Source organism: Artemia sp. Qi Xiang Cuo, chromosome 18 (genome assembly GCF_049724085.1).
Source record: "Artemia sp. Qi Xiang Cuo chromosome 18, ASM4972408v1, whole genome shotgun sequence".
NCBI classification, from domain to species: Eukaryota; Metazoa; Arthropoda; class Branchiopoda; order Anostraca; family Artemiidae; genus Artemia; species Artemia sp. Qi Xiang Cuo.
The window spans coordinates 57,195,047-57,222,794 of record NC_142811.1 but is presented as its reverse complement, the minus strand read 5'-3'; the positions used below and the strand labels follow the sequence as shown (position 1 = coordinate 57,222,794).

Genomic DNA, 27,748 nt, shown 5'->3' with positions numbered 1-27,748 from the left:
TCTCTGATTTGAGGGAAAAATACTTACATGGGATTGTTTTGCTGCTTCCTGGTATTTTACTAAGTAGTGATCCAACCACAATATTTCGTGCTGGTGTCTACACATATAAAAGCTTAGAAAGAAGGAAAATTTTATACAACTAATTATTATTTATTATATAAAATTACAATTATTTTCTCGATAAATTACCATTAGGTATTTTTCGCTATGTATCATGTGTCTGTATGCTTTGTAATTTGTTCTGTTGGGGATGTCTTTATTTTCATAAATTTTAGTGTGTATATGGCTCTTGGGCTTTTGAAATACACGATCTATCTTTAGCCACCAAAGCAAGAAATTATATAGGAGGGAGAAATTGAATTAAAAAGACATACCAAATGGGACAGAAACATGAGAAATTACAGAAATTTTGCCCTAGAAGAACAAAAGCATGCACAGTTCATAAAGTTCAGTCCAAATCGGGAGCCTAGAAGATTTCAAAATTTCATTACATTTACAGACAGGATCTTGTGAAGACTTAGGTACTGGATGAAAGTCCACAAGATGACGCTTGGGGATCCCAAAAGCCTATTTTTGCGTCTTTTGTGGCACCATATACAGCTCGAGAGCCTTGGCAGAGCAATAATAGTTTATAATTTAGCCAGAATATAGATGGCAATGAGCCTTTTAACGCTAAGTTTTTCGTTTTCTTGTATCTTAGTCTAACTCGGATACCACATAATTTTGGTATCTTTATTTACGATACCACAGAAAGCAGTAGACATCACTTGATTTTGAGTATTATAACATACATAAAAAGAAATTGGTTATGACACTGTCAACAGCATTGGCTCTGTCTATCATGGTAAAAACTCTATACCATAGATCCTAATATAAATAGACTTTTGGAAGATAGAAAAATAGAGAGAAAGAGAGAGAGAGAGAGAGAGAGAGAGAGAGAGAGAGAGAGAGAGAGAGAGAGAGAGAGAGAGAAAGCCAAAAGACAAACCTGTAGCCATAGTGTTCACCATCATCGCCCCCATGAGTTCTTTGAATTGGATGATCTCTAAAATAAGGCAACGCTGACCTTAAAGATGAGGAACAATAGCCTTGACTTTTCTGTATCATCTCAGATGGTATCCATACATGCGGTTGTGTCCTTCTAATACCTGTAAAAGCATTATTTAATGCTTAAACAGAACATCAGAAACGACAAAGACGAGGGAAGACCTCATGAGGAGGGAGACAGAGGAGGAGACAGGAGGAGTTCTACAGTCTTTGAGAAATCGAACGAGCCTAACCAATTAAATTCTGGTTCAGTGTTCTCCCACTATCAGTGTTCGAAATACTCGACTGAAAAATCGTCTTTAATGTTCTAAGGGGTTCAAAAGAAACGGTCATATACAAAAAAAAGAAATGACTTTCGTACTTAACGGAAAACAATGAGAACAGTTTTGGCAAAAAAAGGAAAAAGATAGATAGTACGAAAATCCTATCATTACTAAAAGTGAAAAAGAACAGGGCATTTTAGTGTCATTTTGTACTATTAAGTCAAAACCAATTTCCATTCTTACAACTATTACCATCTTTTGCATTCATCCGCTACAATACACATCTTGATTGATAGAAACCGCTTTTAGCTATTTTGCAAAAAAGTTTTATCTACCTTTTGCATTTGTTTACCTTTTGGTTTTTCACAACAAATTAAACAACGAAAAGAATAAAAAGAATTACAAATAAATATTTGAAGCTCACTTATATCTTATTAAATTGGAAAAAACTTAGATTCAACTTTAAAAGAAGAATAGCATCATACACAGTTGTAAATGCTAATAGTAGGGGGCCCCAAATAATGATAATAAAAAAAGCAGATTTGGGTAAAAAAAAAAATCAGCAAAAAGATAAGATAAAAAAATATGACATCGAACAGCTTAGGAAGAAGTAGCTTCGCTTTGAAGGTTTAGTTGTTTTCGAGAATCTGCAGGTAATTAAAATTTGAATTTTTGTGGACAAAAGGTGCTGTCAAATTTAGCTGTTTAGTTTTGCCTATGTATTTCATTGTTCAACGCGGCAACACTGACATAAACATGGTACTTCCCTAAGAGCCTTATATTTTGGAACAACAAAGGAAAAATCTTAGCACGGTTTCCAGGCATAAACAGACCCAATATGGACCAGCTGGCAGGAAATATTTTTATTTTGATGTCCTTGGTATTTTAAGAAATTGGAAAAAGGGACTTCGGAACGTTTTAATTCGTGTTGACAATGCAACCATTTTTTTTACACTTTTTTCAGGCACTACGCACCTTAATATCTGCACTACCTGAGTAATGTGTAAATAATGACAAGTTCGCATATGCAATAAAGACTGCAACACACCCAACAGCTTATCCATAGGATGGAGAGAATACACGCACTATAATACTTTTCAGTATTTGAAAATTGAAATGAGCATTTCTACTTTGCAATAACAGATCTGCCATTCCAATTTTTTGGTTGATGTCACAGTGCTGTAGCGCCCATCTCTTCCGTCACTTAAGTAAATGTAAAAGCTTAAATCATTTTGTGAACCTCGTCGTCTGCTGACAAAGGGCCCATTTGCGAATTCTGCCAGGGGATTAACCCTCATCGAGAGCTGTCGAGAATTGTGGTTTGACACTAGAATTTGACTGAAAAGACAGTGAATTTTTGCGTCCCTTTTGTCGGCGAGCCTGTCAATCAAAGCGGGTGATACAAAATGAACTTCGAAAGTGGCAAAATTATTCAATGTTAATTACTTTGAGCTTAAGTTTAGTGTTTTCCGATCAGGTATACTATAACATTTTAGCGGTTTTTCCTTTCCTGAACTGAAAAAAAAAACTGTTCCATTTGACCGAGAAAACAAAATTTGCACTTTCCGATGATGTACTTTCATCAGCTTTTAGTATTCTGTCATTTATTCGGATATCTTATCCAAGCTCTTACAAGTTATAACAAAAATGTCCCATCAATTCTAAATATAAACCATACAAATTAAACAAAAGTTTATAATAGACTGGATCTCGAAATTACGAATCAAATAGACACTTCCAAAGCTTTATGCAACCACTAGTCCAATATGGTCACCCTGGAAAAAAGTTTCATAACAAGACAAACCTGAAATTTACCATTAGAAAGAGGAGAGTCGAACAGTAAAAATGTTTTCTGTTTGTAATTCCTATTCATAGTTTATTAAAAGAATATATATAATATACATATATATATATAACTTCACAGCGCCAATCGATGTATAGCCCCCTCTGGTCCAAATTGTCGTTCTAGCTTAACCAGTCTAGACAGCGGCAGAGCCTCTTATGGTAACCCTGGAAATCAAGGCAACCAGCCGTCAAACAATAGGTGAGCCATAAATATTTACTACGCATAATTACGCTTTAAAGTGAGTTTATCAGTCTTAAAGAACCTGTGTCTGGTTATTATGATTGTTAATTTCGTCGGGGTTAAAAGTTTTTAACCCCGTCAAGTTTTAAACTCCAGTCAAGACTGGAGTTTTCTCAACTCCAGTCTTGACAAAAGCTACAAACCATCTAGAATATGCATAAAGAATAAAGAAATATTTCACCAAAGTTCCCCCAATTTTTGGTTTTTAATTTGGTGTAGTAGGGAAATATTACACTGGATCCGGAGTGGTGGTATTGGTGCTATCGATGGCAACTTCTTTTTTTCTCTCAGTGATGTTTCCTCTACCTCCCCCACGGACAAGCATTGCTTTTAGAGGAGGTAGTAAAATTTTCTTTTTGTTAAACCTAATTAATAAATGCTAAATTGTTAATGTTAAACGTATTAATAAATAATTATCACGCATCACTTTTTTTTCTTCTATTAGCTCATTAACGTGATTATAGAATAATTGCCCTTGACATAAAAAAGTGTGATGGCACGTTCTTTGGCAACAATGTCCTAGAAAAAAAGGAAGTAAGTTATATATTGTAGGCAATACCATAAGCATTCATAAATGCAATACCTTGTAAAGAAAAGCTTTTGAATTCTCAGCTTTCTATGGAGTCCAATGTTAACTTTAGCAATTTTTCCTGCTCAATACAATAACTTTTTAAGGTCACTTCTTCTCTTTCATTTGTTCATCAAGAAGGAAGGGCTCTGATGGCTTTGAATAATTAATGGGGTTATCTTCCCGATATAACTGTGTAAAGCCCGGGACGTACGGGCTCGGAGGAAGCTTTCTAACAGTCCCAAAAGATGCAGTTTTTAGTTTTCCAACCAAATCGTTTAATATACCAGATTTTTTTTGGGGGGGGGGGGAGCGGGGGAGGGGAGTGTGACCCCCCCCAAAAAAAAAAAATTTAATAAATTGATGTATACATGTTAATTTGTAGGCATCCTACTAATACTGGCTATGGCAACTAAATTGACGCTATGCTACAAATACAAATTTTAAAAGAATGCGAAAAAAGCTAAAAAAAAAAATTATGATCAGGTTTTATGACTGTTGATTGTTAGCCAGAAAAACAAGATACAAAGGGGAAAAGGATAAATAGCGTATTTTCACAAACTAAGAAATTTTTTAATATCTCAAGAGCCAAAGAGGAAATTTGAAGAGTTTAGACTAATTCATTCGGTATAACCATTACAAAAGAGGCGGGAAAAATTCTACCATCCATAAAAACGTTTTCAAAGTTTTAAACATACTGTAAGTGGGGAAAACCACTGCTACCCTAATACAATCCAACCACAACCACTGCTACCCTAATAAACCACTGCGAACCTAATAAAACCCTAATACAATCTAAAGCTATAAAACTGAAATGTTTTCTAAAATGTTTTTGTGTATTCATAGAATTTTCCAAAGCCATTTACAACAACGTTAGTTACAGAAAACTCAACAAAAACAAAAAAAACTTAAAAAGGGCAGCAAAAAGTGTACTCTGATCACTAAAAAAAAAGTTGAGGCACAATGGTGCAAAAGTGCCGATCAAAACCACACAAAACACATCCATTTTTTTTAAGGCAGTATATTTTTTTATGACTTTTTGGGGCCGAATCAAGACAAATAAAGTTAGGATACTATTATTGTTATTGACAGGCTACCCTTCCACCAGCATCACCTTATTATCACTTTTTATCATCAATTATTAATAAAGGGACATACAGCAACAGATTAAAGTCATTGAGTTTTTTTTGCTTTAGATTATTTAGTTGAATTTATGGATATTGATTGTTGTACCCACCCGACCTCAGAGCTTTGTTCATTCTTGGACGGCTACTTGTTAAATGATTAAATGGTGTACTGTTTTTTGTTGTTTTTTTTTCAATAAAGTTTATCTCAATTCAAAAAATTCAAATGGATATTCGGCGCACAATTTATTCTAGATAACAATAATAATAATAAAAAAAATTACAACCTGAAAAAAAAAAAATTAGAACCTGTTTCTAATTTTATTACGCATCTTCCCCTATAAAATTGGCTTTGTCCGTAACTCTAGGGAAAACAGTTAAGTTTTATGTACCAAAGTTTTAAAGTCAACTAATAAGCGACGCTGGCACGGTCGGTGGACGTATAGTCATACTCTTGACCATGGGGCCAGGCATTCAACCCAACCCACCATCAACCAAACTTGATGGTGGGTTGGGGGTCATCCGAAAGGCTCTGTTATACGAGGGGTGTCTTTTAAATAAGGTCCGTTTGAAGATAAGTACACAGCGAAAGATTATTTCAAAAATGTAATTTTAGTTTCAGAGAGTACATACTTTACTCTATTTTTTGGCATAGTTGCCAAGTTTTTTTTTCAAACAATTTATCATACCTGTCAACTAATTTTAAAGTAACCTCTTCATAAAAACTTGCCGCCTGCTCCGCCACCCAAGAATTCACTGCCGTTCTTACGCTGTCGTCATCATTGTAACGGTGGCCATCAAGGTATTGCTTGAGGTACTGTGGCACTATGCTTCTGTATTGATAGTGGTTACTCTTTGCATGAAGTCGACCAAAAAAACACCATGCCTATTCTAAAACACCAACGTCATGATTTTGCGCTGGAAAAGAGTCCTCTTGGCCTTCAGCTTTACAGGGGGGGGGGGGGGGGTATTTCCATTACATGTTCTGTTGCCTCGACTTCGGCGTAAAATGGGGAGCCCATGTTTCGTCTCCAGTTCAACCGGTTGCCACCTCAGTGGCAACCGTTACTATAATGTCGACGTAAAAACGGCAGTGAACTCTTGGTTATCTTAGCAGGCAGCAAGTTTTTATGAAGAGGTTACTTTAAAATTAGTTAAGAGGTATGATAAAGTGTTTGAAAAAACTTGGCAACTATGCCAAAAAATAGAGTAAAGTATGTAGTTTCTGAAGATAAATTTCCTTTTTTGAAATAATCTGTCGTTGTGTACTTATGTTCAAACGGACCTTACTAAAAAAAACATTCCTCGTATTATGATCTATTTCACTTATTCCAAAGCTTGATGTCGTTTGGAACCAATAAAATTAGGAAAGTGTACTCATTACTTGCGGTTACGGCGCATTTATCGGCACATTGAGCGATTTTGTCAGCACATTCTTTATATCCCCCCCCCCCCCACTTCAAAACCCAAGCTACATCCCTGTGGAGTGATCACCAGCATAGAGTGCAGTAATAGGATATAACCTGTACAAATACAGTGACAGGTGTTAGAGCATGCCTCCCTCCAAGAGGCCCTCCTTCCTCCCAACCCATTCAAAGAAACCTGCCGCATCTTGAAAGGAATGAGATTATTTTATTTGAAAAAAATTGAAAAAAATGAGATTATTTTATGTGAGATTGTGGAAAGTGAAAAAATTGTAAATACAAAAAAGCTACAAAATTAACATCAACCGCAATCAACTTCTGATGTTCAATATAGATAATAAGCGATATGTATAGATGTCAAATACCGAATGAATACACAATGCCCAAATAAAGGTTATAACTTTGCGACAATTTTTGAATCGGGAATTGAAACGTGTTCTTCCGGGAGGTTGTAGATACACCATCACCAAACTTGACAATTCCCAGTCCCCAGCTTAAAAAAGTTTTAAGAACTGACATTAATGGCCGAAATTGAATAAACCAATAATTCTAAACCTGTTTTTGGAGAGGGGCAACAAGTAGCCACCTTTGAATAAATAATTTGGCTAAAAATATTCGAGATAACTAGAACGAAATCAATGGCACTTCCCTCCATTAACTAAACATTGTTTACAAATTTCCCTACTATTCTCCACAAATTTCACGTACTTTTAGCAGATTTTTTCATCTTTAGTAGCCGTTGTTAGAAATTCACCGGTTGTTAGAATGGCCCCCACTCGACTAGTAGACCCGGCACTAACTATGCCACCTTAACACCCGCTAGAAGAACAATAATTGACGACAATTTACATTTTTCCTGATTTTCAGAATATTTGGAATTTTGAAAAAAAAAAAAAAAAAAAATATACTGCTAAAAAAGAACAGGATGTATGAGACAAAGAACTATCAAACACAAGATATTAACTAAACACAAAACTTAATTTTGAACCGGGGGTTTTCAGTCTCACAACAAAAAACCCACGATGATATAAATGGAATTAATCAAATACACATTGCACGCATAAATCACCGGGTGAAAACAACACAATTTTGAATTTTTTTACTTTTAAGAAATACACAAATTATTACTGTTTACAACTTCGGTACTTGACTAACTTAAAATTGCTACTGAAGAAGGGGGGGGCGGGGTAGTCAGAAAAAACTGAGGGCAGGGGGGTTGTTTTATGCTTGAAAAGATGAGTTCTTTAAGTCATTTATAAGATCCTTAATTAGACTAGATATCCCACCTCAACAGAATGCATGTCCAACGCTTTCCCAAAATAGGATACAATATTGTCAGGGAAAGTTTGGAGAGCTATTTCGACGAAGCATTAAAAATTTCTTTCGATTACTTTTCACTATTCGGAAACATTTCGATACGGTCTCGTAAGTGGTTGTGCGTTTTTCGATCACATAATACTCCAGGTATGCACTATCGACTGGGGGGGGGGGTATATACCCTTCCTTATTCTCAAGATTTCTGTTTTCTCAATAGTTTTTGTTTCATGTACTTTTTCAGTTAAATCCTCTCCTGCCACTAGCTTTTAAATTCCAGTTCAAGTGCATGATGTCGTGTTTCTTTTTTCGAAAAATTTTTCCCCACCTTCAAAATTGCAATTATTTTTTTAACTCTTTGCCATTCAACATGGGATTGTATTTATTGGGTTTGTATCTCAAAGCGCTTATTGCAATTACTAATTTCTTTTTAAGCTACAATACTCAATAAGCTGCAATCCATCATTTCAGAAAAAAATGTTATATTGTTGTATTGTATGCATTTATGTTTTATACTGTATAAACGGTATGTATTGTATGTTAATATTTTGTATTGTTTTGTTATATTGTTAGTCCTTCGTATTGTTTTGTATTGTATGTATTTGTTTTATATTGTATGTACAGTATGTATTGTATGTTAATATTTTGTATTATTTTGTTATACTGTTAGTCTTTCGTATTGTATATGTTGTATTGTATGTATGTTTCATATTGAATGTATGTATTATTTTGTATGTTAATATTTGGTATTATTTTGTTGTATTGTTAGTCTTTCGTATTGTATATGTTGTATTGTATGTATGTTGTATTGTATTTATGTTTCATATTCAATGTATGTATTGTTTTGTATGTTAATATTTGGTATTATTTTGTTGTATTGTTAGTCTTTCGTATTGTATATGTTGTATTGTATGTATGTTGTATTGTATATATGTTTCATATTGAATGTATGTGTTGTTTTGTATGTTAATATTTGGTATTATTTTGTTGTATTGTTAGTCTTTCGTATTGTATATGTTGTATTGTATGTATGTTGTATTGTATGTATGTTTCATATTGAATGTATGTATTGTTTTGTATGTTAATATTTGGTATTATTTTGTTGTATTGTTAGTCTTTCGTTTTGGGCACGACAATATGCTTGGATTTGAGGATTTACTATATATAACTGATAGTGTCGGTAACTCAAGACAAAGCTTATTTTTAATAAGAACAAATATCGCGCGGCTAGCTTCGATGAAAATTTGTGTCTGTGGAAAAAAATTGATATTAGACTATTTTACGCGCACAGATGGATAAAAATTCGATTGAAGGGGAGGGGGGACATTTCCTATAGGTAAATGAGTATTTCCATAGCTATAGTTTGGGCAAGTCAACCCTATTTTGTTTCACGGTTTGGGGATCTAATAAAAAAAATTAGATACAGTTTTGGTGGGAGGTGGGATCAAGGCGGCTTTCGATATTGAGTTAAGGATGGAGGGAGGGGGGATTTCTGATTGTCAAAAAAAAGTGCACACTACGTAATTTTTGTGGTTGTCATCCAACAAACTTTGCTGCTAAATAACAGCTGATCTGGAATACTCATTGACCAAAGTTGTAAATCAATAGCATACAATAAGAAAAAGTGAAACCCCAAAAAGCTCAACCGATCTACACACTCTCTAAACAAATAGTCAACATAAAGATAATAGAAACAAAGAACAAATGAAAATTCAATTGAAAACAACACGAAAAATATATTTGGTATTAATACGTTTGCCACTGTAACCTTTTAAAAAGAGCTGGATGACACAAGAATCACTAACCATGCGATTTACGTTGCAAGAGGGGGTGGGGAACTTTGCCCCCAGATTTTGCGGGAGATACCCTAAAGGAATTTTGTTCTAACTAGTGTACCTTTTGGTAATACTCCTAGCAAACTGATTAACTATCGAATTAATAAATGGATTTTGATCAACCAATTAAAATTATAACTAATAGAAAACTTTAACATTTAAACTGATTGAATAAATTGTTAGAATGTACTGGTTAGTTTTCGTTAATTAATAACAATATTTAATTAATAACAATAACAATATTTAAATATTTCTACACTTTGCTGAACTGATTGATAGTATTACCGTTAATTTTTTAAGACGTGATTGATTATAATAAATTTGTCAAGAGAAAAGGTGACATGAAAAAAAAAATTGGAACAATGGATCTATAAAAGATGATGCATCATTTCTGATATCTTAGATTGGTAGGACAGGAGGTATTCTACCCTATTAAAGGGCGCCGATGACAATAAGGGCAGTACAAACTATACAAAAAAAGATAAAACAAAGGATAAAAATTGAAAACAGTTTTTGGAAATAAGTAAATCAAGTACTTCCGTTCTCCTTTTTCTTTCAATGGATCAAGCTTATCTTAAACTAGTTTCAAGAGATCAAATTGATTTCAAATAATTACCACATGGCAAATAGCACATTAAGATAGTAAGAAAGGTTTTTGTTTACATCATGGATTTTGACCTAGGGTAATGTTAGGCAAAAAATTCCCCGCTTAGAAGTGACACATACTTACCATTGTTTCTTCTATATCCGCTCATATATATTCCATATAGTATATTTCTACACACGTTGATACAAGTTTAAAATTTTAACTTGTATCAACGTTACCCAGAAAAAGCGCGTTACGCACAACGTTAGCACAGAAAAGGTGTGAACCTTTTCGCAGAAAATTGCGTTTTTGGAGAGGGATTAAAACTCAGCATTTTAAGTCATATATATATATATATATATATATATATATATATATATATATATATATATATATATATATATATATATATATATATATATATATATATATATATATATATATATATATATATATATATATATATATATATATATATATATATATATATTATATAAATATATATATATATATATAAATATATATATAAATATATATATATATATACATAAATATATATAAATATATATAAATATTATATAAATATATATATATATATACATAAATATATATATATATATATATATATATATATATATATATATATATATATATATATATATATATATATATATATATATATATATATATATATTTGGCACAAAGCCAAATTTTAGCATTCAGAAGAAAAGGGAGAATTGGCGAACTTCCCATTGGCTATGGTACTCGATACCTCAAAAAGTGCGTTTTTATAAGAATATTGAGATTTTCCCAGGCCCTCGATGTTGACGCTGGTTAAAATATTCACCCCGTAAAACAAGGTCATCCAGCTCTTTATCTGTCAGTACGAAAAAGTAAATCGTAATGAGAATATTATAAATAGGGAGAGAATAGAGAGAAAGAAGAAAAGAAATTATAAACATACTTCGCTGACAGGTAACGGTCACAGTTTCAAGATTGTCAGTAAATTTGCAACAGCAGACAAGGATACTGGCGATATTAAAGCACAACCAAAATCCGGGGAGAGGAGTCAACAATATCTACGTAATTTGATCGAATTATAGCTAACAAAAAAAAAAAATTACTACAAAACATTTTGTTTGTTGCCGTGTTGGGAAACGCAAAACTTAAATTAAGACAAATTTAATCTTTTTATATGATTTCGTCCGACACTCGGATTACTGAGCAGAAGCCATGCAATCCCCCCCCCCAAAAAAAAACAAGAAAAACAAAAAAACATGGGCTTAGAATCCTGTTGGTGTTAGGCAGGATACCTTGTTACAAACATAGTTTGAAACACGTATCCCCAATCTCGTTTAATAACTTGATGTAAAACTACAAATCTCTAATTTTTTCTTTAATTTTTTTAAATTTTTTTAAGCTTTAAGACTCAGCTCTAAAATTGCCCCCCTTTTCCACCAGCCTTCAAATAACTCAATTTAAGTGAGTGACAAATTAGTTCCCCCCCCCCCCCCCCCCAAAAAAAAACAAACAAACAATAAGGCGCATATTCCTAAGCTTGGATGGTTTTTATATTAGATAATCCATATCACGTTTAATTATTGTCACTGGAGTGGCCAGAAAATGTAAAAGAAAAAATAAAAGCGTGGCTACTATTACATAATAAAAGTAACTTGTATTTTCATGAACATTCTTCACCAGATTGAATTTAGAGCCTAAATCTACTAATTAAAAGCTAAATGAACATTGTCACCTTCTCCCCCGTCTCCCAGCTCCAAACAATAACTCAAACAAGATTTCCAAAACAAAAAATTAACGAGTCACAACCACCGGTATTCAAAAACTCCAAACAAAAATCCCTAAACCTAATAATTTTACAAAAGAAAAGATTAATACAGTCCATAAATTAAAACAAAGCATCATTCAAGACTAGCAGTGCAATACACTCCTAATAACTGGGGGGATTCACCGGGTATAAATTTACTCTATCTCTTAAAACTCCGCTAAGCGGCTCTCACACCACAGACTAAGGCTTAAACCAAAGATTATACTTGACTAATGAAGACGCGATATCTCCTATCTCGTAATATGAGCGAAAATTGGTAGCACTTTAGAGCCGATTTTCTTTGAAAGTTCCTGTTTCATTTCCGCAGAAAGCAACAGCTTGATAACTGACAACGTAGCCAAAAATTAATTAGCATCTATCGCTAAAATTAGTTTTTGTACAGGGTATTTTCATGATCTTATTTTTTAGGTATATATAGCATCTTCAGTTTAACATTGAGGCGATGCTCGATCAGTAACTAGAGCAAGAGGCGCGGGTAGATCAATTGATCCACTGATAGAGTCAATACGCGGCAGACCTTCAGCAAGAATCCCACTTGCCGGCATATGATGGAAATAGTTTGATAAATTGATCTCTTTCGAGGCTTGGGGATCATGGACGGTTTTGGCATGATGCTTAAGCTTATCGGGTCGAGAAAACTCCCTTCCACATAAAAGGCACGGGAACACTTTCCTCTGATTCCCCTCATGATATAAGTAAGCATGACGCTGAAAGCTGTACTTATTTTTGAAAGTTCTTGATATCTGATCTTTCTCGCAGGGCAAACACTTATAAACACCTTCATCAGAAACAGAGGCGTATTTGAATAAATTCAGACCCCGTATTGACATTTCTTGAAGTTGTTCAGTTTCATTGCTTGGAGGCAAATCAATTGATGGTGTTATGTCCTCACTCTTGACCATTGGCAGTGCTGCCACACGGATTCTCCCTGGTTTGATTGGTTTTCGAATTCTGGTGACGCCCAATAGCTGACCACCTGTAATATATTGCATTGTTTTAGTGGAGTTCAGTATTAGTCCCAGTAATTTATTTTCCCGTTTTTACATGTAATAAAAGAATATCTGCACACGAGGGAGAAGACAAGGGGAGAGATGAGTTCGAAGAGTCCCTCCCTATAAAAGTTCCAAAATAAATAATTTTAAAAATCCACAATATTCATATTTTTGACCTCCCCTGTCTTAAGGTTGTGACCGTATGTAGCTATGAATACAAGTATAGATTCAATAGTTTTTAGATATTTGTTTTATTTGTTTATTTTAATGGATTCTAATGTTTTATCACAATACGCCTGCACCACGAGAAATAATTCTAACTATAGTATTGCAGTAAGCATATTAGTTTAGAAATTTATTTATTACGTTTATGTTCTAATAAAACTGTGAGTGTTTATCGGAAAGATGTTTCCAGGAGGTGGTGTTCAGGGGATTCCAATCCAACAAAAAGCACAAGATTTAGTTTTTAAGGAATATGAGAATTAATATTTAGGAGACCAATTGGAAGTTTTTCAAGATGTTTGGCTCATTGCGTATATTCGAACAAATTATATTTCCTACAGAGCCTCCAGGGCCCAAATTAACGCTATAAATTAATAACTGTCACTTGAATCAGAATTCACCGGGAGTAAAAAAAAACTGCAAGAATTGGAGGCAATTCCAACTGCGTTCCAATCATATGACTGAATTGTTATAGCGGAATGTTTACTGATTTCCGTAATCCGGAGACATTATTACATTCATTGCAAGCATAGTTGCAACAGCAAATCATTAAGAAGGCATATGAGAACGTTCAAGGAGGAGTCTGACACTTAAAAGTGGGTTTTTCCACCCAAGTGACTATAATTTTCCTACTTTTTAACCGGTTTTTACAATTTTTTCCGTGGAAGCATCTATGAAAAATTCAAGCCGATGTGATTGAAAGGATAATATTTTTAAATCAAATACAGCAATTATTACAAGCCTGAAGAAGGGATTTTAAACATTCAAGAGGTTTCCATGGATCTTAAACTTCTCTAGTATAAGACCCCAGTCAGATTCTGGAGCAACGAAAATTTTAAATTTGGATCTATTCTAAATAAAAAACCCCTATGACTATATAGCTATAAGTTTATATATAGGCTATAAGTTTTTGCAAACTTCAGGCGATTCCTATATATCTGTATACCAATTCCATGCGCCTTTTTTTTATAGGGCCCTGCCTTTTGCTTTTTCTTTTTTAAACCTAATTACAACGGATATATATTGAACGTTTTTGTTGGGCAGAAGAGGGGGGGTTCAATTCCCAGCAATATAACCATTTCTCGCTAATAATCTAAACATTTATTTATAGGATTTTTAAAACTAAAAATGGTAAAACTTTTCGTTTTCATCTTCTTCACGGGAATTTTTCTTAACTGCATTCAGTATTTCTCATAATAAATTGGTTAGTTTTAAGCATTTCAGTCACTAATGTCGAACGTTTTAACTTAAAGCTATTTAAATATTTGTTTAATTAACGTTTACGGTAGTCCAAAATCCAGTTGACATGCCCAACGTTAAATTGGTTTATCTCTGAGCGTCCGGACCAATAAAACATTAAATAATTGGGAATCTGTCCAGAACCCTCAGTTCAAAATTAGTTAATAATTTCTACTATATTCAATATAACAGTGCCTCATTATAGTTGACATTTGGCTGTGGTAATTCAAGAGGCGGTATGACATTTTAGGTGAGTTATGATTCATAGCCTTTATTCCTATACGTTCACGCAGGGCAGGAAATTGATTGTCCTACACATAAGGCGAAAAGTCAAAACTGCGGCGGTTCAAAAGCCGTGATTTTTTTTTTTATTTATGAACTCCACTAGATGTAAATCCAATTTTTTCTAAGCCAAGCACGTAAAATCGTATTGTTCTAGTCTATTTTCCAAAATTTTACAGTTCCGTTCTAAAAAAACAAATCTAAATTTTATGAAAAATTTGGATATTAACATTCCTTTTGAATTAAAATGGATACCCTTTTATCAAGACTTAGCCCGCATTAGAAATCTTTGCAAGTAATTATGCAAGTATTCACATCCCCTAAAATATAAAGGAGATGTTTATGCATAATTATACCGTCCCAAATATATAAATAAAATTTTTTTACTTGATTATATGCATTATAAATATAATCGATTAACATTGTCTTAAAATAAACAAAAAAAAACATTTGGATCAGTTATGAGATAAAATCTTCGGAAATAGTTATTTTCCAAGGAATTTTGCATTCAATTCTTTTCCTACTTTTGGGCTACTTTAATGAAATTTCAACGAAATTAACGGAATTTAACGTATAATATTACGAAATTTCACTATAAATTAAATATTTGGGCGCTGTTTCAATGCCTTTGATTCTAAACGTAGCGCATCTCTTAAAGGGATATGGAAAAATCATTCTTTTAAGAGAACTATTCGAGGTCGTTTTAGGGAGATTATTGTTTGGACTTTCTTAATATTAAACAAAAAAACAAGTTTTTTTTAACTGAAAGTAAGCAGCGACATTAAAACTTAAACGAACAAAAATTATTCCGCATATGAAAGGGGTTGTCCCCTGCTCAGCGCCTCACTCTTTACGCTAAAGTTTTTTATTGTTTTAAAAAATAAAGTGGTAAGACAGAGTCAAAATTTAGCGTAAAGAGCGAGGCGTTGAGGAGGGGACACCCCCTTTCATATACGGAATAATTTCTGTGCGTTTTAAGTTTTAATGTCGCTCTTTACTTTCAGTTAAAAAAACTTGTTTTTTTTTATTAAATTTCTGAAAGTTTTTGAAGTAATTCAGTCTTGATTTTGGATTACCTTACATGAAGAATTAAAATAGAATTAGTGCATTATTTTTCCTTTTTTTGGCTAAATGTCCTTCTCGAAATTTTGTTGTGACGTAACTTTCGAGTTTACTTGCGTAATTATCTTCTATATTCGTATATTTTTATTACGTATATTAGGGAGTTCGCTCCATAGTCAATACCTCCCTCTTTACGCTTAATTTCGAATTTTCTTCGAATGACAAACCCCTGAATCACAACGGCCTTTTAATTAGAATAGATAGATCTTTTTAAAGTACTAAAAAAACTTTAGCATAAAGAGTGAGGTATTGACTTGGGGGCGAATCCCCTAATATACATAATCATTTCTGTTCGTTTTAAGTCTTAATGTTGCTCCTTACTTTCAGTTGAAAAAAACTTGTTTTTTTATTTAATTTCTGATCGTTTTTTAAATAATGCTGGGAAATCCAGCGCCCCCTTCATAGAAATGTCCCTTCTCCCAATGAAACATCCTCCATGGAAAAGTTCTCCCCCGTAACCCCTACTCCGACCCCCCTCCCTCCCCCACATGAAAAAAAACTCCTGGAAACGCATGTATACTTCCCAATAAACAAAACTATATGTAAACAATGGGCAAAGTTTATAACTTGCAGCCCTTCCCCCAGGAACTTTGGGGGATTAAGTCATCCTCGAAGACAAATTTATTAAATCTTCGACTATGGTGAATAAAATGGCTATCTCAAAATTATGACTGGGTGACTTCGGGAAAAAATGAGCGTGGGAGGGGGCCAAGTTGCTCTCCAATTTTTTTGGTCACTTGAAAAGGACACTAGAACTTTTAATTTCCGTTCGAGTGAGCCCTCTCACGATATTCTAGGACTGGCGGATCGATATAATCACCCCTGGAAAAATAAAAAAATAGAACAAAAAAAATAAACACGCATCCGTGATCTTTCTTCTGGCAAAAAATACAAAATGCCACATTTTTGCAGATATGAGCTTGAAAGTTCTGTAGTAGGGTTCTTGGATACGCTGAACCTGATGGTGTGATTTTCATTAAAGTTCTATGACTTTTAGGGGTTGTTTCCTCCTTTTTTCGAAAATAAGGCAAATTTTCTCAGGCGCGTAAGTTTGGATGGGTAACACTAAACTTCATGAAACTTATATATTTGAAATCAGAATAGGAATCTCATTTTTTGATGTATCTATTGGTATCAATATCCCGTTTTTTAGAGTTCCGGTTACTATTGAGCCGGGTCGCTCCTTACTTACAGTTCGTTACCACGAACTGTTTGATAAGTAAAATTAAGTAATTTTAGTGATACCATCATGGAGAGAAGGTTAGGAATACTTACTTGAGGAACGCCCTATCCCTTAAAAGTGTTTGAATAAGTGTTCTAATCCCTAAAAAATTAGGCCAAGATACCAAACATTCTTTGTCTTTTTAGGGAGGTCTTAACTGCAAGGATCTTAACCCTCTTGGTAGCACAGAAAACAAATTTTTGAATAAAAATACTTAAAATTTAGACCAAGATACCAAACATTACACGCCTTTTTAGGGGGAAAGGGTCTTAGCTCCTAGTATTTTAACCCCTTTGGTAGCACATGAAACTTGGTGGCAACTCTGAGATGATACTAGAAGGTGCAGTTAGACCAAGGAAATCCATTTTACATACAGCCCAAGAGGTATAGGAAAATGAGTTACAAGAACATGTTCATTCCAAACCAAAGAACCACAAGCATATCAAATCCATGACAAAAGTGAATCATTATATTAGAAACAAAACACTACAGAGTGGTTAGTTTGAGTTCGTCACCAGAATTATAAAACCGTGGCAGATGTGTAACTCCAAAGCAACATCAATTATATTTCAATAACCATCACCGTTGTGACAACACCACCAAGTTTAATGACTGATAATAGTAAGACAAATAATAAACTTTATATATATATATATATATATATATATATATATATATATATATATATATATATATATATATATATATACAGAGAATGAACATCAAAATCCTTGGAAAAAATATAATAAAGAATAAATATGCTTCTTAACCATAATTATGTTCAAAACATCTCCAACGTAAGCCTTTAAACAAAAAAATAGCTTGGGATTGATTCTTAAACTGAAAAACAGAAAAAGGGAAATAATCAAGGAACTTGAGGGAAAAGACAAAATATAAATATAATAAATATAAACAAAGTTATAATAACAAAAGACCTTTCCGAATAAAACCAAAGAAAATCATAACTTAAAACAAACAGAAGCTGTCTTGCATACAAATCCCCCTCCAGCCCCCTCCCTTTTTAAACTGAACAAGAGTATGAAATGGAAAACATAAAGAGAATTAAGGGAAAAGGGAGAAAAACCTATAGCACACAGGTACAAACAACAATAAATTTTTACCAAATTATAGTAAAGAGTGAAATCAAACTTGAAACGAACAGAAATTATCCCACTTCCCCTTATTAACGCCAAATTTAACTATTGCTTTACTGGAAGTAGTAGACTGCAACAAACACAGCCATTTTGTAACTGCAATTACTAATTGCCTTTCAAATCATTTGAACTGGAAATTCTATTGTTTAAAGCAGATGAATAATAATAAGTCCCTTCACTCTTGAAGCATTGTGGAAAAGAACTTATTGACACATTGGTTTTTAATACACTGAATCCCCTAATGCAATTTTTATCAATACCCCCTCCCTTTTTCTAGGAGGTATTTCTTCACAAATTATACAAATATTTTCAGGCTAACAGGTTTTCGAGCGGTAGCTTCAAGTTTCAACCTAACTTCCTTCTTTTTGTTGTCCATCCCAAGTGACCCTTTTCACGACATTTATCATATAATTTTATATATTTGCAATCATCATCAAATTCTTTTATTGAATATTTTATTATTAAATTTTTTATAGCTTCGGTTACTGCTAGCATATGTCACTCCTCACTTACGTTGTATTATTACTCACTGTTAGATCAAGGGAAATGGATGGAAAATATTGCCCCTAGTTACAAATACTAACTTTAGAACAATAAATTTCAAATGTTTAAAAAAGCTATGACTGCAGTTTAAAAATAACCACCTTCGCTTAGTTTTTTTACAGTCAAGTTTTAAATATAAATTTCTATGACAAAACAATTCATACTCAGTATTCCTAATGCCTTGGATGAAGCCCGTACCAAGGGCACGGGTTCGATTCCTGGCGTTGCCGGTTATTTGGTTTGGGACAGGGGTCAGTGGCGTGACCCTGTAACTCACCCAGAGTCGACCCAGCTCTAAATGGGTACCTTGAGAAACCTGGGGAAGGTAATCAGGAAAGGAGTGCAAATGCACTGGATGGCTGGCCCCCCATTACACTTCCTGGCTGAAGGGCCATGAAACGTAATCTGTCCTGCCGGATAAAAAGTCCAGTGCCGTTTCTTTTACCTTGGATGAAAGCTGCGTTTTTCGCCTCACTTAGTACTTGAAATTTAGATGTTACGTAGGAATGTGTTTAGCCATAAGCTCCTCATACTCACGCTATAGTATATATCTTAATTATTATGTATAATTAGCCTATTTTTAGCCCTCCCACCTGAAACGAATCCTTGCGTAGATTTGAAAAAAACTGTTACTGTATATGCAACAACCCTTCTTCGCTCTATATTCTATGACAAAATTTGCTGCTAGGCAATTTTGTAACAGCTAATTTGATTTCAACTATAAAACTATTCAAAATTCTCTTGTTGCCGTTAGATTCACCTTTTAATACTATATACTGAATATAATTGCAGCTTTTACATTTAGAGTTTTTCTGCCACACTTTTCAGTTTTCACTACAGGTGACCAACATTATCAGTTTATCATTCATTAGTTACATTTACAGTTTTTCGGCCAAATTTTTTCAGTTGTCACTACAGATGAAAACTTCACAATTATCTGTTTTCATCATTCATAAAGAAATAGACATACCTTTAAAATCCGAATTTCATCCTAAATTCGAATGCAATATTCATTTACGTTGCAAATTTATTTTCCTCCCTCCCTTAATGGTTTTATATTAACTTTTATTAAGGGGGGGGGGGGGGGGGTAAAATAAAAACAAACCCTATTGGAACAAAAATTGATAATTAAACCATTTGTTTCGTATGGTTATCTTCCTCGTTTGCAGCTATAACCCAAACCTAATAGCATCATAGACGCTAACTTTGCCTACTGAGAAACAGTGTTTCCACTAGGTTCCCACAGATTTTCACAAAAGAAAAATAGGTTCTCCCAAGGCTCCATGGAAATTAGCATAAACGAAAATTGATGGTTTCTGTTTTATGTTAACATTCATTTATTTTATTACCATTAATATTTGGGCATAGTTCACAGAATTTAATTTTTTTTTTGTCGAAACCCAGGAAAACTCTGAAAATTTTGGGGATGGTAGAAGCACTTCTAGGACAGGCTTTTCCTCTGTCTGTCATAAATTTCACACAAAAAACCCTTAGCTCGATCATACCCCCTCACTTTCCTTACAGCTTGGACTTACGTGCACAGACGCAACAAGAGAGTGAGAGTAACCTCTCACTGCCGCCCCCCCCCCCCAATTATATTTATTCTTTTTCAACTACTCCGCATATTTCAAACTATTGAATAATACATATGCGACGTGATTAATTTAAAATCATCAACTTTATTTGTCTTAACTGTCTTAGCCAATTGGTTGCAATTTTACAATCCCGGTTCCAATTGGTTGCAATGTTGCATGCAGTGTTGCATTACAATCCCGTGTACTTGAGGACTCGAGTCCTGATTATTTGGTTTGGGACAGGGGTTAGCGGCGTGATTCTGTAAATTCAGCCAGAGTCGACCCAGCCCTAAATGGGTACCTTGAAAAACCTGGGGAAGGTAAACAGGAAAGGAGTGCAAATGCACTGGATGGCTGGCCCCCAGCCCCCAATACACTTCCTGGCTGAAGGACCATGAAACGTAATCTGCCCGCCGGATGAAAAGTCCTGTGCCGTGTCTTTTTTTTATCTTTTTTTAACTTTACTCGACAGCCCCTTACACCGATTATACAATAGTCACATCATTCCTCTAGCCCCCCCCCCTCCAAACCAACGGGTCAGCTCTGAGTGCGTCTTTACTTGTGCACATCTACCCCATAATATAATTTTAGTATTGATAATTGCATATTTGAGGTTGGGGGCAATCGAAAGCTTAAACATGTAGATTGGATGAATTTTCCAGATCTGCTCTTAATTCTAAAACGTATTTGGGAAATATTTACTTAAAAAACCAAAATAAAATCTACAAAATTAGTTTTTGTTTCTAGAAGTGGACAAGAGAGATTCAAGGGCAAATGAGGTTGGGGGCAATCGAAAGCTTAAACAAGTAGATTGGATGAATTTTCCAGATCTGCTCTTAATTCTAAAACGTATTTGGGAAACATTTAGTTAAAAAACCGAAATAAAATCTACAAAATTAGTTTTTGTTTCTAGAAGTGGACAAGAGAGATTCAAGGGCAAATGAGGTTGGGGGCAATCGAAAGCTTAAAGATGTAGATTGGATGAATTTTCCAGATCTGCTCTTAATTCTAAAACGTATTTGGGAAATATTTAGTTAAAAAACCGAAATAAAATCTAAAAAATTAGTTTTTGTTTCTAGAAGTGGACAAGAGAGATTCAAGGGCAAATGAGGTTTGGGGGCAACCGAAAGCTTAAACATCAAGATTAGATGGATTTTCCAGATCTGCTCTTAATTCTAAAACGTATTTGGGAAATATTTATTTTAAAAACTGAAATAAAATCTACAAAATTAGTTTTTGTTTCTAGAAGTGGAGAAGAGAGATTCAAGGCCAAATGAGGATGGGGGCAATCGAAAGCTTCAACATGTAGATTGGATGAATTTTCCAGATCTGCTCTTAATTCTAAAACATATTTGGGAAATATTTATTTTAAAAACCGAAATAAAATCTACAAAATTAGTTTATGTTTCTAGAAGTGGACAAGAGAGATTCAAGAGCAAATGTTCAGTTTTCAGGCTAAAGTTTCCAGGAAAAGATTATTTTTTATTTATATGTTTGGAGGATTAAACATTACTGGCAACATGTAAAAAGGGCAGATAATAGAGGAGGAAAAAAAAGGAGAAAAAGAAGCTATTTACAAGGAGATGCGTATAGAAACTCAAAAAAAAGAAGGGACTTACTTTCGTCTCCGTTGACATCCCCACTATGATTCATACCGTGTAAGTCTGCAAGAGATAGTTAAACAGTAAATAATAAATAATTAAGCAATTTTAACTAAGTACTACAAAACACTATAATAAAACATAAAATTGCGAAGAAAGGAAGAAAACGAGGACAATTAACAGCCAGTGAAAAAATTGAAAAAATTATGCAAATATTTCCGGACGACCCTTTATCAGTAACGGTGAAAGGATAACTCCGTTCACGTGAAGTTAACCTTTCACCGTTACTGAGAAAGGGTCGTCCATTTTTAGTTTTGTGTTTTTATATTAAGGTTTGGTTTTTTATATTTTTATCAGTTTTATTCTGCACTGAGGTAGTCAAGCGGAGGACTTGACCGAAATATTTGCATAATTTTTCAATTTTTTCACTGGCTATTAATTGTCCTCGTTTTCTTCCTTTCTTCGCAATTTTATGTTTTATCATGATTAGCCAGTGTGGTCTCAGAAATTATTTACAAAACACTATAAAAGTTGAAATGACCCAAATGACCGAAGAATGAAACATGCACAAGCGCTATCACTATCACTATCTATTTTAATACCTATATCATTCATCAACCATGATCAATAGACAATTTACGAACAAGAAAAAATAACAAAAAGAAAAAAAACACAACAACTTATCTTCTAAACACAACAGCTTTTTCACTAATATTCTTAGCTGCAGTCCTAACTTTCTTCCCTAAGACATCTTCAGCAGCTTCACAAATTATTTTTCTAAAATTATTCCAACCATCTTCAACAATGTTAAATTTTAAACTCTAACTCTTGTATTTAGAGCGACTAGCGTTATCACTATCACTATATATTTTAATATCTATATCATTCATCAACCATGATAAATATACAATTTACAAACAAGAAAAAATAACAAACAGATAAAAAAACACAACAACTTATCTTCTAAACACATCAGCTTTTTCAATAATATTCTTAGCTGCAGTCCTAACTTTCTTCCCTAAGACATCTTCAGCAGCTTCACAAATTATTTTTATAAAATTATTCCAACCATCTTCCACAATGTTAAATTTTAAACTCTAACTCTTGTCTTTAGAGCGACTAGCGTTATAACTCTCGCTATCTATTTTAATATCTATATCATTCATCAACCATGATCAATAGAAAATTTACAAACAAGAAAAAATAACAAAAAGAAAAGAAAACACAACAACTTATCTTCTAAACACATCAGCTTTTTCACTAATATTCTTGGCTGCAGTCCTAACTTTCTTCCCTAAGACATCTTCAGCAGCTTCACAAATTATTTTTCTAAAATTATTCCAACCATCTTCCACAATGTTAAATTTTAAACTCTAACTCTTGTCTTTAGAGCGAATAGCTTTATAACTATCGATATCTATTTTAATATCTATATCATTCATCAACCATGATCAATAGACAATTTAAAAACAAGAAAAAATAACAAAAAGAAAAAAAAACACAACAACTTATCTTCTAAACACATCAGCTTTTTCACTAATATTCTTGGCTGCAGTCCTAACTTTCTTCCCTAAGACATCTTCAGCAGCTTCACAAATTATTTTTCTAAAATTATTCCAACCATCTTCCACAATGTTAAATTTTAAACTCTAACTCTTGTCTTTAGAGCGACTAGCGTTATCACTATCGATATATATTTTAATATCTATATCATTAATCAACCATTATAAATAGACACTTTACAAACAATAAAAAATAACAAAAAGAAAAAAAAACACCACAACTTATGTTCTAAACACAACAGCTTTTTCACTAATATTCTTAGTTGCAGTCCTAACTTTCTTCCCTAAGACATCTTCAGCAGCTTCACAAATTATTTTTCTAAAATTATTCCAACCATCTTCCACAATGTTAAATTTTAAACTCTAACTCTTGCCTTTAGAGCGACTAGCGTTATCACTATCGCTATCTATTTTAATATCTATATCATTCATCAACCATGATCAATAGACAATTTACAAACAAGAAAAAATAACAAAAAGAAAAAAAAACACAACAACTTATCTTCTAAACACAACAGCTTTTTCACTAATATTCTTAGCTGCAGTCCTAACTTTCTTCCCTAAGACATCTTCAGCAGCTTCACAAATTATTTTTCAAAAAATATTCCAACCATCTTACACAATCTTAAATTTTAAACTATAGATCTGGTATTTATAGCGAATAGCGTTATAACTATATATATATATTGTAATATATATATATTTCAAAAACCATTATAAATATAAAATTTACAAACAAGAAAAAATAAAAAAATGAAAAAAAAAAAACAACAACTAATATTATAAACACAACGGCTTTTTGACTAATATTCTTAGTTTCAGTCCTAACTTTCGTACCTCGGACATCTTCAGCAGATACACAAATTATTTTTCTAAAACTATTCCAACCATCTTCCACAATGTTAAATTTTAAACTCTAACTCTTGCCTTTAGAGAGACTAGCGTTATCACTATCGCTATCTATTTTAATATCCATATCGTTCATCAACCATTATCAATAGACAATTTTCAAAAAATAAAAAATAAACTAACAAAAAGAAAAAAAAACACAACAACTTATCTTCTAAACACAACAGTTTTTTCACTAATATTCTTAGCTGCAGTCCTAACTTTCTTCCCTAAGACATCTTCAGCAGCTTCACAAATTATTTTTCTAAAATTATTCCAACCATCTTCCAAAATGTTAAATTTTAAACTATAAATCTTGCCTTTAGAGCGACTAGCGTTATCACTATCGCTATCTATTTTAATATCTATATCGTTCATCAACCATGATCAATAGACAATTTACAAACAAGAAAAAATAACAAAAAGAAAAAAAAAACACAACAACTTATCTTCTAAACACAACGGCTTTTTCACTAATATTCTTAGATGCAGTCCTAACTTTCTTCCCTAAGACATCTTCAGCAGCTTCACAAATTATTTTTCTAAAATTATTCCAACCATCTTCCACAATGTTAAATTTTAAACTATAACTCTTGTCTTTAGAGCGACTATCGTTATCACTATCGCTATCTATTTTAATATCTATATCGTTCATCAACCATGATCAATAGACAATTTACAAACAAGAAAAAATAACAAAAAGAAAAGAAAACACAACAACTTATCTTCTAAACACAACAGCTTTTTCACTAATATTCTTGGCTGCAGTCCTAACTTTCTTCCCTAAGACATCTTCAGCAGCTTCACAAATTATTTTTCTAAAATTATTCCAACCATCTTCCACAATGTTAAATTTTAAACTCTAACTCTTGTCTTTAGAGCGACTAGCTTTATCACTATCGATATATATTTTAATATCTATATAATTAATAAACAATGATAAATAGAAAATTTAAAAACAATAAAAAATAACAAAAAGAAAAAAAAACACAACAACTTATCTTCTAAACACATCAGCTTTTTCACTAATATTCTTGGCTGCAGTCCTAACTTTCTTCCCTCAGACATCTTCAGCAGCTTCACAAATTATTTTTCTAAAACTATTCCAACCATCTTCCACAATGTTAAATTTTAAACTCTATCTCTTGTCTTTAGAGCGACTAGCGTTATCACTATCGCTATCTATTATAATATATATATCTTTCATCAACAATGATCAATAGACAATTTACAAACAAGAAAAAATAACAAAAAGAAAAAAAAACACAACAACTTATGTTCTAAACACAACAGCTTTTTCACTAATATTATTAGCTGCAGTCCTAACTTTCTTCCCTAAGACATATTCAGCAGCTTCACAAATTATTTTTCAAAAACTATTCCAACCATCTTCCAGAATGTTAAATTTTAAACTCTAACTCTTGTCTTTAGAGCGACTAGCGTTATCACTATCGCTATCTATTTTAATATATATATCATTCATCAACCATTATCAATATAAAATTTACAAACAATAAAAAATAACAAAAAGAAAAAAAAACACAACAACTTATGTTCTAAACACAACAGCTTTTTCACTAATAGTCTTAGCTTCAGTCCTAACTTTCTTCCCTAAGACATCTTCAGCAGCTTCACAAATTATTTTTCTAAAATTATTCCAACAATCTTCCACAATGTTAAATTTTAAACTCTAACTCTTGCCTTTAGAGCGACTAGCGTTATCACTATCGATATCTATTTTAATATCTATATCGTTCATCAACCATGATCAATAGACAATTTGCAAAAAAGAAAAAATAAACTAACAAAAAGAAAAAAAAACACAACAACTTATCTTCTAAACACAACAGTTTTTTCACTAATATTCTTAGCTGCAGTCCTAACTTTCTTCCCTAAGACATCTTCAGCAGCTTCACAAATTATTTTTCTAAAATTATTCCAACCATCTTCCAAAAAGTTAAATTTTAAACTCTAAATCTTGCCTTTAGAGCGACTAGCGTTATCACTATCGCTATCTATTTTAATATCTATATCGTTCATCAACCATGATCAATAGACAATTTACAAACAAGAAAAAATAAAAAAAATAAAAAAAAAAACAACAACTTATCTTCTAAACACAACGGCTTTTTCACTAATATTCTTAGCTGCAGTCCTAACTTTCTTCCCTAAGACATCTTCAGCAGCTTCACAAATTATTTTTCTAAAATTATTCCAACCATCTTCCACACTCTTAAATCTTAAACTCTAACTATTGTATTTAGAGCGACTAGCGTTATCACTATCGCTATCTATTTTAATATCTATATCATTTATCAACCATGATCAATAGACAATTTACAAACAAGAAAAAATAACAAAAAGAAAAAAAAAACACAACAACTTATCTTCTAAACACAACAGCTTTTTCACTAATATTCTTAGCTGCAGTCCTAACTTTCTTCCCAAAGACATCTTCAGCAGCTTCACAAATTATTTTTCTAAAATTATTCCAACCATCTTCCACAATGTTAAATTTTAAACTCTAACTCTTGTCTTTAGAGCGACTAGCGTTATCACTATCGCTATCTATTTTAATATCTATATCGTTCATCAACCATGATCAATATACAATTTACAAACAAGAAAAAATAACAAAAAGAAAAAAAAAACACAACAACTTATCTTCTAAACACCACAGATTTTTGACTAAGAGTCAGAGCAGCAGTACTAACGTTAGTCAATAAGACCTCTTCCGCATATTCACACCTTATTTATCAAAAATTATTAAAAAAATAGTCCACAAAGATAAATATTAAACTCTAGAACTTGTCTTTAGATAGACTATCGATATAGCTATCGCTATCTATTTTAATATCTATATAATTCATCAACCATGATCAATAGACAATTTACAAACAACAAAAAATAAAAAAAACAAAAAAAAACACAACAACTTATCTTCTAAACACAACAGCTTTTTCACTAATATTCTTAGCTGCAATTCTAACTTTCTTCCCAAAGACATCTTCAGCAGCTTCACAAATTATTTTTCTATAATTATTACAACCATATTCCAACCTGTTAAATTTTAATCTATAACTCTTGTCTTTAGAGCGACTAGCGTTATCAATCTCGCTATCTATTTTAATATCTATATCGTTCATCAACCATTATCAATAGACAATTTACAAACAAGAAAAAATAACAAAAAGAAAAAAAAACAACAACTTATCTTCTAAACACATCAGCTTTTTCACTAATATTCTTGGCTG

At 32.8% G+C, this 27,748-nt stretch overlaps 1 protein-coding gene across 2 annotated transcripts in view; it reads right to left on the bottom strand.

Moving 5' to 3' along the window:
- The window catches only part of LOC148941692 (protein tramtrack, alpha isoform-like), a 96,794-nt gene that overhangs the window by 9,575 nt on the left and 59,471 nt on the right, over window positions 1-27,748 (bottom strand). The window contains exons 5-6 of one of the 2 annotated variants that reach the window (XM_089104056.1): window positions 22,063-22,107; window positions 989-1,148 (exon numbers count right to left, since the gene is read on the bottom strand). In XM_089104056.1, the coding sequence (XP_088960182.1) occupies window positions 989-1,148; window positions 22,063-22,107 (205 nt within the window). Of the gene's footprint in view, window positions 1-988; window positions 1,149-11,772; window positions 13,070-22,062; window positions 22,108-27,748 lie in introns of those variants that run through there. The other variant, XM_089104055.1, reaches the window with a different exon arrangement.